Source organism: Gopherus flavomarginatus, chromosome 3 (genome assembly GCF_025201925.1).
Source record: "Gopherus flavomarginatus isolate rGopFla2 chromosome 3, rGopFla2.mat.asm, whole genome shotgun sequence".
NCBI lineage: Eukaryota > Metazoa > Chordata > Testudines > Testudinidae > Gopherus > Gopherus flavomarginatus.
In genome coordinates this window covers 78,486,050-78,498,868 of record NC_066619.1, presented here as the reverse complement: position 1 = coordinate 78,498,868, position 12,819 = coordinate 78,486,050, and the positions used below count along the sequence as shown (strand labels likewise).

The 12,819-nt window shown below is 44.0% G+C and overlaps 1 protein-coding gene across 5 annotated transcripts in view; it reads right to left on the bottom strand.

Moving 5' to 3' along the window:
• Window positions 1-12,819, bottom strand: part of SNX24 (sorting nexin 24) — a 147,425-nt gene that overhangs the window by 64,525 nt on the left and 70,081 nt on the right. For all 5 annotated transcript variants that reach the window (XM_050946014.1, XM_050946015.1, XM_050946013.1 and 2 more), the window contains one exon: window positions 9,633-9,716. In XM_050946014.1, coding sequence (XP_050801971.1) covers window positions 9,633-9,695 — 63 coding nt within the window. In that variant the 5' untranslated portion in view covers window positions 9,696-9,716. The remainder of the gene's footprint in view (window positions 1-9,632; window positions 9,717-12,819) is intronic.

The window sequence follows — 12,819 nt, the reverse complement described above, 5'->3', positions numbered from 1 at the left end:
ATCATCGAGGTAGGCAACTGCATATTCTCCCAATCCTGCTAGGAGACCATCTACAAGTCTTTGGAAGGTGGCGGGTGCATTTCGCAGTCCGAAAGGAAGCACATTAAATTCATACACTCCTGCATGGGTGATGAAGGCTGACCTTTCTTTGGCAGATTCATCTAGCGGTACTTCCCAGTACCCCTTGGTTAAGTCTACTGTAGAGATGAACTGGGCACGTCCCAATTTCTCCAATAGCTCATCGGTGCATGGCATTGGATAGTTGTCAGGACGAGTTACAGCATTTAGCTTACGGTAGTCCACGCAAAAGCGTATTTCTCCATCTGGTTTGGGTACCAGAACTACTGGAGATGCCCATGCACTGGTAGAGGAGCGGATTATACCCATCTGTAGCATGTTTTGGATCTCCCGTTCTATAGCAGCTTGGGCAGGAGGAGACACCCGTAGGGTGGGGTTCTAATTGGGTGAGCATTACCTGTGTCAATGGAGTGGTATGCCCGTTCAGTCCGTCCTGGGGCGGCTGAGAACAATGGGGTGAAGCTAGTGCACAGCTTCTTGATCTGTTGCCGCTGCAGACGTTCCAAGGTTGTGGAGAGGGTCACCTCTTCCACGCCACCGTCACTTTTTTTCCTTTGTAGTAGACACCTTCAGACCACTCAGTGTCATCTTCTCCCTAGACTTTAAACTGACAAACCTTTAAGTCTCTGGAAAAAAAGGGCTTGAGAGAATTAACATGGTACACTTTAGGCTTTAGGGAGGAGGTGGGAAATGCTATGGGATAGTTAACCGCTCCCAGGTGCTCTTGGACCGTGAATGGCCCTTCCCACGACGCTTCCATCTTATGGGCCTGTTGCGCCTTCAAGACCATAACCTGGTCTCCTACCTTGAAGGAACGCTCTCTGGTATGTCTATCATACCAGGCCTTTTGCTCTTTTTGAGTATCCTTTAGGTTTTCTTTAGCAAGGGCTAAAGAGTGTCGGAGGGTGCTTTGTAGGTTGCTTACAAAGTCTAGAATGTTAGTTCCTGTAGAAGGTGTAAACCTCTCCCATTGCTGCTTCACCAACTGTAATAGCCCCTTAACCTCGTGGTCATACACAAGTTCAAATGGTGAAAACCCTAAACTGGGATGTGGTACAGCCCTGTAGGCAAAAAGCAACTGCTGCAACACTAGGTCCCAATCATTAGAGTGGTCATTTACGAATTTACCTATCATGGCCCCCAAAGTTCCATTAAACCTCTCCACCAGGCCACTGGTTTGATGGTGGTAAGGGGTGGCAACCAAGTGATTCACCTCATGAGCTTCCCACAGATCTTTCATGGTCCCTGCCAGGAAATTAGACCCTGAATCTGTAAGGATGTCGGAGGGCCAACCTACCTTGGCAAAAATGTCTGTTAAGGTCTGGCACACAGTTTTAGCCCTGGTGTTGCTTAGAGCTACTGCTTCCGGCCATTGGGTAGCAAAGTCCATGAAAGTCAGTATGTACTGCTTTCCTCTGGGGGTCTTTTTTGGGAAAGGACCCAGAATATCCACAGCTACTCGCTGAAATGGGACTTCAATTATGGGGAGTGGCTGGAGAGGGGCCTTGACCTGGTCTTGGGGCTTTCCCACTCTTTGGCACACCTCACAACACCAGACATAATTGGCAACATCCTTGCCCATCCCCCCCCAGTGGAAGGACTTCCCCAACCTGTCTTTGGTTCTGTTCACCCCAGCATGGCCACTGGGATGATCACGGGCTAAGCTTAAGAGCTTTCCCCGGTACTTAGTTGGAACTACCAACTGTTTTTGCGGATGCCAGTCTTCCTGGTGTCCACCAGAAAGAGTCTCCTTGTATAAAAGTCCTTGTTCTACAACAAATCGGGATTGGTTAGAAGAGCTGAGAGGCGGTGGGGTGCTCCGTGCCGCCGCCCAAGCTTTCTGAAGGCTGTCATCTGCTTCCTGCTCAGTCTGGAACTGTTCCCTTGAGGCTGGAGACACTAGTTCCTCCTTACACTGTGGACTTGGGCTTGGTTCCTCTGGAAGTGATGTAGGTGATGGGGTTGTTTTTGTTGATGGTGAACCGCTCTCCGCTGGTGCACTATGTGGTATTTCAGGTTCTGGCTGAGCCTCTTGGATAGGGTTGTCTGCGGCTTCCGACAGTTCAGGCCCGCTGGCGCCCTCTGGCGTTGGGGTTGAAGATGGGTTTGCAAGTGCTGGCGTCAGTGCTGGCAACGGTTCTGGTGCTGGTTGCTTTTCCAGTTCCGGTTCTGGGACTGGATGCACTGTGGCTGTTGCAGTCGTTGGCAGGGGATCCAGGTCCACCACCTCTGTCTGGCTCTCTGCTAAGACAGACGGGGCCCTTGTGGACGGCTCAGGAACAGGGATAGGTATGGAAGCTTGCCTGGCTTGGCTGCGCATAACCATTCCCACCCTCTTGGCCCGCTTTATCTGGTTGGCCAAGTCTTCCCCTAGTAGCATGGGGATGGGATAATTGTCATAGACTGCAAAAGTCCACATTCCTGACCAGCCTTTTGACAGGGAAAAGTTGGCCCTCCTGTTGTTTTGGGCCTGAGGCCTTTTTCCCTGTAAGCCTCAGGCCTTTAGCTAAGAGCAAAACTTTCTGGCTAAGAGCAAAACTTGGAGCTTCTCCCTAGCTTGTTTGTCTGTATAAAGGGCATGCAGGGACTGAAAGATAAGAACAAGGCCCAAAGAAGGGGAAATGAATATGGAAAAGGGAACTAGGTGATAAGACAGAGGGTCCCCATGCATGCCAACTTGCAACAGCTGCTTTTGCATAGCCTGACTGCAGGGAAGGGGTCGTTAGAACAGTTAAACCGCAGACTTGACTGGCAAAGACAATAACAGGAGAAACCAAATATGGAAAAATTGATCGGTCAGCTTATTTTTGATCAGCATTATATTCCAAATAAGGCAATTAACATGTGTAACCAGCATGCTACGTTTTGCGGTTTTAACCTTTATAATCATGGTAAAATTTGTAGTAAGCAGAGCAGTCTGCCTCTTGCGTGGGGCTATGCTGTCTCTCCCTGCATATATGCTTGTATCGAAATAAAGAAGCCTCAGGCTGTCTGATCTAAAATCAACCGTGTGGTCAATTTTCCACAACAATTTGGGGGCTCGTCCGGGATCCACGATGACTTCCTCAGACCGGAGGACCACGCGCAGTCTCCCACCAAACCCTGGGCCCATCTGAGAAGTAAGAGACCTTTTGAAAATCTCTATCGTGGGTTGTTGGTGGAGGACTGACCCATAGGCTCAGGGTTTGGGTGAGTTATAAGCTGGATCTGAACTTTTTTTTTCCCATCAGACATGCCAGATGCCCTTTAAATTGGTTCTGTTTAATCCGGAGTTTTCCAGGTCAGCTGGACCAGGTTTTGGTCAGCTGGATCTCAGTTTTCCAGGTCAGCTGGACCAGGTTTTGGTCAGCTGAATCTCAGTTTGTTCCCCGGAGGGAGTCACTGGGTGTGGCTCGGTAGGCCTTGGACCAGCTCCTGTCGGTCAGTAGGTTTGATCTGGCCGTGGATGGTCGGATCCTGTTTTCTGCCCTGACAGCTGTGTCAGGATCTTGATTTACGTGCCTGTGTGTGTGAAATAAAGGTCGCAAGACCGGAGTGAGTGACAGTTGTGGGAAGACGCCCCAAGCCTACAAGCTCGTGACCGGGAGTGCCTCGAAAGTAAGCCCCACCACCCTGTTTGGAGAATTTGTAAGGACTTTGGCAAGGACTGGGTTTCCTCTGCATGGCATGCCCGGCGAGGAGCCTGTCCAGGCCTGGGTCTGAGTGTATGCGACCCTAACCCCGGCAGCCTGAGAGCCATTGATGGGTCCAAGCACCCCAGTGCAGGTGTAGATAGTCGTAGCAATCAAGGCAAACTTTCTTGTGTAAAAGCGTGAGTGAAAGTGTGTTGATTGAAAGATGGGGACCAGAGGGTCAAAGGGTATTCCGGTTCCACCTAAAGGCATGCCTGCTGCTTATATGTATGCGAACTATGGCCAGTCGACATGTAAATACTTAAAGAAATGCAATTGGTATACCAGAGATGATTCAAAACTGCAGTTTCCCCTGGAAGGAAGTTTCGACCTTGACAAGATTGTGCACCTGCGGGGCGCACTTCTTGCCAACACCGTGCCTCAGGGGCAATTTGATGTATATTTTAATCGGTATAAAGAAACAGAAAAAATGGTACTGCACAATTAAAAGAGATAAATCCTTTCCAATTCCTGTGTCGTGAAGGTTGTTTTGTGTCTGTCATAGGTTCAGGGCTGGAACCCCACCTCGAGGTAGGAGAAACTATGGACCCCGGGAAAGTGAGCGACTCCGGAGTGGCCCTAAAGATAAGGTTGGCCAAGGCTCCCGTCAGCAATAGGCAGACAGCGGAGGGGCCGTAAAACTAGCCGCCAGTAATTGGAGCTAAAAGCCTGTAGGTGTGCCAGTGCTTGCAGTGAATGAGCGAGGGCTGCAGGGTCCCTTTCTCTTGTTTTCCACCCAGGAGCCTTAAGCTCCCTCCCCTGCTTGGAGAGAGGGGGAGTCCCAGGAATCCGCTCACCATCCCTGAGATACGAGGGTAGCCAACACCGTTCTCTTGAAGACGGGCCGTTGGTCCTTGCCAGAACGGGGTGTGCGGGGACCGCTCCTTTATGTCCAACCCTTTTGGTGTGAATGCTGGAATGATTGTGAGTTACACCCTGACTGATGGTGACAGGGGCGAAAGGGCACACGGTAAATGTGGTGTGTTTTGTTGTACGTTTTGTCCACTGTGATAGCCTGTCTGTTAAGTGTTTTATATTTAGCCCTTTAAGAATGCCTGTCAGCTGGGTTGCGATTGTCTGCCAGGTATCCACAATGGGGATAAGGGGGAATCTAAGCAAATTCCCATGCCAGAGAAGTGCACTCCTGCCATGTATATATACTCAAATTATGGTCCTAGGAACTAGGCAGAGAGCTGCTGCCCAGCCCCCACCGGCCCCAAGGGTAAGGAATATCAAGTGCTCTAAGGATGAAAGCCCTTACATGTATCCCTTAAAGAGCGTCTCCTCATACTGAGGAAATGTTCTCCTTGCACCAATTCACAGGCATTAGTGCTTTGGGTCAGGAGACCTTGGTGTCTGTGCATGCACCTTGGTCCCCCACAGAACTGTATAATTTAATTAATTTGGAAAAGTGAATTTCCCTACCGCCCTGGCCGCTCTACAAGCTGTAGGGGTGGGCAACGTTCTTGTGCCCCACTCCACCTCTTCACCTCTGACCATTTCTGTTGGTCCTCTGTCTAACTATTATGCTTCCCTCCTCAGTTCTTGTTTATTTGATGATCTTTTGGGAAAAGATCTGCTGCGTAAATTAAATTGTACAATCTGTTGTACCCCAAATGGTGTGTGCCTGATCCCACCCACAATGAGGTCCTGGCAGTTTTTTCAGAAGGACACTCTAAAAGATAAGACCGAGCCCAGCCCTTCCTCGTTGCAACAGGAACTGCTGGTTAAGGTCTCTCTCTCCCTGTGGGCCTTGTGAGCCGATCATGCCGACCAGACTGGGAACATTGGGTCTGCCCAACTGGCTGAAATTTGCCAGCAAGTCCACTTCCCAAAGTGCAGTGGAACCCTCTCTCAAACTAGACCAAGGAAGCAATTTTACTGTGCTGTTCATACTGTTGTTCTCCCTATCCTTCCCATTGTCTGTAGCCCTGCTACTATCCTTTCTTACAACACAACGGTGCTGAGGTGTTGTTATCGCCTCAAGGGAAAATTGTATTAAGTTCGGACATAGAGAAAACATTATTATTAAATAAGATGTATCTAGATGTAATGTGTGTATGTAAATAGGTGTGTATAAATAGATAAAAGGGGGGTTAGTCAAAAAGCCCACCCTCCTTGCTAAATTGGTAGTGAAACAATGCCTGTGCCCATGAAAAGAAATAATGCAGCAAGAAAAAAGGACTGGGCCCAAACAAACGGGCAACCGCAGTTTGAAGAAGTTAAAAGTTAACTCTGTAGTTATTGGAGGAAATTAAGCAGTAAAACTAAGTACAAATGTTAGAAAAAGATGTTATGAAAAGAAAAATCTTGGTTTCTTTGAGAATGTCTGTAAATAATCAGCAAAAGGTTATTTAAGTAAAATCATTTGACTATGAAAAAATTAATCAAATTTGCTAAAGAACGCTCCTGATGTGTACAATCTTTGTTTTTATAATAAATTGGTGGTGTTTTGGGTTGTAAAACCAAAAAAAAAAATACTTTTGCCAAACAAAAAGAAACTATTGCTTAATTTTGATATTTAGTATTTAATCCTTAAGATAACTTAATGTGTTACAAGATTTAAATTGTTTTTTAATTAAAAAAACACAAAACAAAACAAAAAACAACCCAAAGTTGTGGCTGCAACAGGGCTGTCAAGGCCAGGAGAATGGTAAAAGATTTTAAATCTGTTTTGGTAACAAATAGCAGACAGAAACTGTAGTGAGTACCCCACACTAAGCCTTAAGGTGGCTCTGTGTAATCAACGGTCACATTGCCAAAGGGAAGCCAAAATGGATTGTGTGTTCCATTTAAAATCAACATGTATTTAACAGCAGAAGTTAAAAAGATAGAAGCCATTAAAACCTGACCTGCCTATAAAACAAATACAGGAAAACATGGGGAGAAATTTTAGTAATTCCTCAGTTTTGCCTGCAAGCAGTAAGGATATTTGTAAAGAAAAAAATATTTTAAGCAGATTGATTTTATTCAAATGTTTACATGTTGTAATTGCAAGACTTGACCTTAGACAAGGTCACAGACCCCATTCCTTGGACATCGGAGGCTAATAAGGCTTTCACTCAGGTTAAGCATGTTCTGGCCTGAGCACCGGCTCTGGGCCTCCCTGATTACAAGAAGCCTTTTACTCTCTGTTGTCATGAAAAGGAGGGGATGGCCCTGGGGGTCCTCACGCAAACCCACGGAAATAAGCAGGGACCCGTTGCATATTTTAGTTCCTTTTTGGACCCAGTAGCTGATGGCTTCCCTCCTTGTCTTAGGTCTGTGGCAGTTCATTTGTAGGTAAGTCTACAGATTTTTACATGAATGGGTAAATTGTCACTTGGGCCTCTGGGTTGATGAATTTGGGGTCCACTAAGGATTGGTGAATAGCTGACACTTGTGCCCCCGTGTCTCTCCACGCAGTAACCTTCTTTCCGCCCACTCTCAAAGTTTCCCGTCGCTCCAAGGGTATTTGAGAGGCATCTGGGCCTGGGGATCTTTGGTGTGATGGTGGTGTAATGAACTGCACTCAGTTGGGGTTCTTGGGGAAGTTGGCCTTTATATGTCCCAGTTCATTACATTTAAAGCATCGCCCGGCTGACTGGTCACTGGGTCGAGGTGGGTTGTTGGAGACTGGTGAGGTGGGACAATAGGGAGCCTGAGGCTTTCCTTGGGTTGTAGGTGGGGTCTTGGGTTGCCCTCGGTGATAGAGTTTATTGTCTGTTTTCCCCCTGTGATATTCGCTCCCCTTGCTAGTAGCTTTTTTCTTTTCTGCCACTTCCACCCATCTGGCTCCAATCTCCCCCACCTCGGTTACATTTTTGGGCTTCCCATCTAGGATGTACCTTTCTATTTCCTCAGGAACACCCTCTAAGAACTGCTCCATTTGCATTAGGAGGGACAGCTCTGGCAGAGATTTAACATTTGCTCCTGATATCAAGGCATCCCAATTCTTTCCAATGTGGTAGGTGTGTCGGGTAAATGACACATCTAGTTTCCACCTTAGGGCTCTGAACCGCTGACGGGCATGCTCAGGTGTTAGCCCCATTCTGATTCTGGCCTTGCAGAAGTTCATAATTGTTCATGTGTTCCTTAGGCATTTCAGCCGCCACCTCTGCTAAGGGTCCACTGAGCTGTGGCCTCAGCTCTATCATGTACTGGTCTGTAGAGATGTTGTACCCATGGCAGGTCCTTTCAAAATTTTCTAAGAAGGCCTCAGTGTCATCACCTGCCTTGTAGGTGGGAAATTTCCTGGGATGGGAAACAGTACCTGGAGAAGGGTTGCTAGGGTTGGCTGGAACATCTGGCTTAGCCTTTACTAATTCCAGTTCATGCTTTCTCTCTCCTTCCCTCTTTTCCATTTCTTTTTCTTTCCTCTCTCTCTCTCTCTCTCTCTCCTGTGGGCAGCCTCTTTGGCTTCTTGTTCCCTTTTGTGGGCCACATCTTCTCTTTTTTGGGCCGCTTCTTCCTTGGCTATTTTTGCATTAATTAGTTCCATCTGTCTCCTATGTTCGTTGTCTCTCTCTATGGCTTCTAGCCTTTCCCGTTCCTGTTTAATGGCTTCCTTGGTACTCATTATTCCTGCTTTTTTGTGCTGGCTGCCCCCTCTGCAGCTTACTGACTGCTTGGTTAACAGAGATTTTCTAACTAGCTATGCCCGAGAGAGGTAGAAAGAAAAAAAAACAATTCAGCTTGCAAATGCCTTTTTGTTGTCTGTTTGCTCCCAGCTTGAAGCCACTTCTTAACAAAGACCTTTGTTAAAAAAATTAATACTTCTGCCCTCAGGTTGCTAACTGATCAGCCAGAAAGGAGAGAAAAAAAACTCACTGGCTTTGATTTTTAAATCCCAATCCTCTCAGCCTGCTTTCAAGCAGCCAGAAAGGAGAGGAAAAAAAAAACTCACTGGCTTTTGGTCCTAGAAATCTCAGTCGCTGCACACCATGTCAAGGTATTTTTCCCCAGTTTGAATTTTAGCGTCTAAAAGTGGGGACCCGCATGGACACTTCTAAGCTTAATTTCTAGTTTAGATCTGACAGCGCCACCACCAGCCAAAATATAGTGTTTGGCACACTTTCTGTTCCCCCAAAACCCAAGACCCAAATCTCTTGGGTCTTAAAACCAGGAGAAATAAACCATCCCCCCTCCTTTCCCCCTCCCAGACTTTCCCTTCCCTGGGCTACCCTGAGAGGCTCCACTGATCCAAACTCCTTGGATCTTAAAACAGAGAGGAATTAACCTCCCCTCCGTTCCCCCCCCCACCAATCTCTGGTGAGTTCAGACCCAATCCCCTTGGGTCTTAAACAAGGGGGAAAAATCAATCAGGTTCTTAAAAAAGAAAGCTTTTAATTAAAGAAAGAAAAAGTAAAAATTATCTCTGTAAAATTAGGATGGAAAATGTTTACAGGGTAGTCAGATTTATATAGCCTAGAGGGACTCCTTTCCCCCTAGCCTGATATTCCAAGTTACAGCAAACAGAGATAAAACTTCTTCCAGCAAAATACACATTTGCAAATTAAGAAAACAAATATAAGACTAATCCGCCTTTTCTAGCTAGTACTTACTATTTTGAACATGAGAGACTGTTTCAGAAAGATTGGAGAAACCTAGGTTGCACATCTGGTCCCTCTTAGCCCCAAGAGCGAACAATGAACAAAACAAACAGCACAAACAAAGACTTCCCTCCACCAAGATTTGAAAGCATCTTGTCCCCCGATTGGTCCTCTGGTCAGGTGTCAGCCAGGTTTACTGAGCTTCTTAACCCTTTACAGGTAAAAGAGACATTAACCCTTAACTATCCGTTTATGACACACCTTCAAAAGAAATGAAACAAACATCAGCTAAGGAAAACTGAAGTTATATCAACTAAGTTACACACCTAGAAAAAAGAGAGAGGTGATTTACCTTTTTATGGAGGGCATGAAATTCACTATACCTCTTTTCGACAAAATGTTTTCTTCCACTCATCAGCACCTCTATCTTAAAGACCTGTAAAAATATCAATTAAAAAAAGATTAATTTCATCCACTCAAAACATTCAGTCACCTAACACATTAATTTTGTGACCATGATGTATTTCATTCCTTTAATTACAGTAGCTGATCCCCCAAAATCCAGAAGACTCAGGAGACACTGGGGTACAACATTGATTAATGAGGACTCTGACTAAATGCTCCACTAATAAGTTTGTTCAGCAAATACATTTAAAGGCAATTAAGCTTTGGATTTTTTTTTAATCTTTAGCTTTTAATATACAATATTAATCCTTGACAGAAATGATTTCACATGACTGAAGGGAGAAGAAAACAAAGTGGCAACGACAACATAAACAGAACAAATGTAACAGCCACACATATGTACAATATGTTCCTCATGACAGAAGTACTATGTCCTCTACAACAGAGGAGAAATAAATGTAAACAGTATATTGCAGGTTAATTTCTTCCTAACCTGCATATTCATCTCTAGTCTCAGCTGGGCTTGTTCTACTGTTAACACCATGGAAAAAAATGTGGTAAAGGCTCATTTTCTTTGCATGATACATAAGACAGCTTTTGCTGCTGCCTGTGGAAGGTTGAAAGGTCGGACAAAGAAGCTCTCTCAATCTACTAATTAGTAGCCACTAAAATGACATTTTCTTGATTCTCAGGTCACTAGCTCAAGCTCTGAGGGCAAGTGATGAGAAATATTTTGAAATGCTTGTGAAAACATGGTCTATTAAAGGAAGACAAGATCAGTAGAAAAGCAATGTAAAGAGGAGTGTCTGCTGTTTCCAACAGTTCTTACACATGTTCTGTTTTGTTTAGGAAATACTGGAAGTAATTATCCCCAGGATGGTGAGAGGCTATACTAAACAACAGTATATTACATAAGGACCCAGATTCTGGCCCACTCTACCATTCTTTAAAATGAGTTTGGAAACACTGTTCACACTCAGATCCAGATAAAATGATTTCTACCAGAATTTGGCCAGCTAGCATGGATCAGACAAAGCTATTCAGGAGGGAGTTGGAACCTATTTTTCAGCGTATGGTAGATTCTCTGCTAGAACATGTTTTTTAAACATGATGCAAATATGCAATGATTCTTACTGGCTGGCCAAATATGTTAAAAAACAATTTAGTTAGAATCTTACTGAAGCCAAGTTAAACATGGGCTTTAATTTGAGCCATAATATGGATAGATCCATAGTGAAGACAATATTTAGCAGGGCAACTTCACTATATACAGATGTTCGTTATAACCAGAATTAGTTTGCACATAATAGTCCATTGAAACAATTTGGGATTTCATTCTACTTCACTATAATAGGAGTTTTACTATATCCAAGTCACTCTGAGCAGCTTAACCCATTTTTTGGCTACCAGAAACTCTGTCCCCAGAAATTATTTGCTCCTGGAAAAGCTTCAAGACATCAGCAGGCATATTTCGCAAATTCACAGCTATAAATGAAATGATATGTATTGGAGAGAGGTTTTAAAAGATCAATGTAAAGTTAGCTGCTAATTTAACACATTTTAATTTCTAAGCTATAAACACTGTACCTTTTAAAATGAGAAGTAGCTGGGAGGGAAATCCTGTCTATATAATGTGCGCATAAGTCAGTTTCAATTAATTGCACCACTTCACCAAAGTAGCATTTCTTTCAGAGAGCATTCCAGAAATACAAGAGACAAAATGCTTTTGAATATGCAGAAAATGAATCATCTTTAAATAGGAAGAACTCTGGAGAATTAAGTGGCTGAGAAAATTGGATACTGGAATATGAACCTGACCAGTTCGATAGTGATCAAAAGTCATTACCTTTTAATTGCTGTGGTGATCTATATGAAACGAATTGATAGTCTCCATGCAATTAGGAGTGACTCTTGTCTATGTCACACACACGCAAAAAAATTGTCTCAACTGGCAAGCTGGTTAGCAGCCTCAACATATAAACTAAGGAAGGAATGAACATGAAGACTAAACAACACTCCAGGTGAGGGCTGAGACATATAGGCGGGTAAGTTTAAGCTGCTGCTCCTTGGGTAGTACAAGTCCCCAGGGCTGTCCATCAGACAACTTTCATGAGAATTACAAATTCATATAAGTCAAGTTATGCCCTCAGTCACACACATGCAACTTCAGTGAAGTAAATCTGTTTCCCTTTGAAGTCAGTAGGGTTGAATGGGTCTTACAGGAGGTAAAATTTTGACCCAAGGTGGGGGGTCGGGGGGAAGGAAATGAAAAGCTCTGGACGGACTGTTTTTTCAGTGCATATATCTATTTTATCCCCAACTGATCTATGTTTCAGAACTAGTTTATGAACTATGTAAATAGTTCCAGGGCCCCAGAATTTGTATTTCATTTTTAAGCTTAGATTTTCTCACCAAGGAAGAAATAGGAACATTTTAATAACTATGCATAGAATTATTGGGAACAAGGAGGTGGCATCCATCAGTTGCAGAATAGAGTAGCTGGTAGCTTTCATAGAGGCGATAAGAGATTTGCCTCAACGGTGTCTGTGCATGATGCTGCTGTCATTTCTACTACAATGAAATCTGCTGCCTTCACATCATCTGTTACTTACAACAATATTGCAAGCTTAAATGTTAATAATGGGAACATATACAGTGGATGTTACAGCTCAAGTGCACTGATTTCATTAATGCAGTAGCCTAAAAGTCTAAAAGACAGATAGTGCATCTGCTCATGTATTAAAATGAAATAAATTCAGAAATTACTTTTCTCCCTTCCCCATAACTGGCATTTCTGAGCCTACTCATTGTAGCACCTATGTTGCAAAAATGTAAAGTAATTTGTGATTCTGTTATTGTTACAGCAGTCAAATGTGGGAGTATATATAAGTTTTCATCCTGCTTCCATAAATGTCTTAACAATCCCCAAAGCTTTACAAGTTAAATATTTTGCTTAAACGTAAAATAAAGTTTGAGCAAAGCACCCTATAAAGCAGAAATTAAGCTGAAAGAATAGAAAACCATATTGTACTTATGAGTATTGATTGTTAAATTACTTCACTGAGGTTGTAGAAGTTCCAGTCTTATCTCATTATCATTTACTAGATCACTACTCACAATCTTAGCACAGAGAT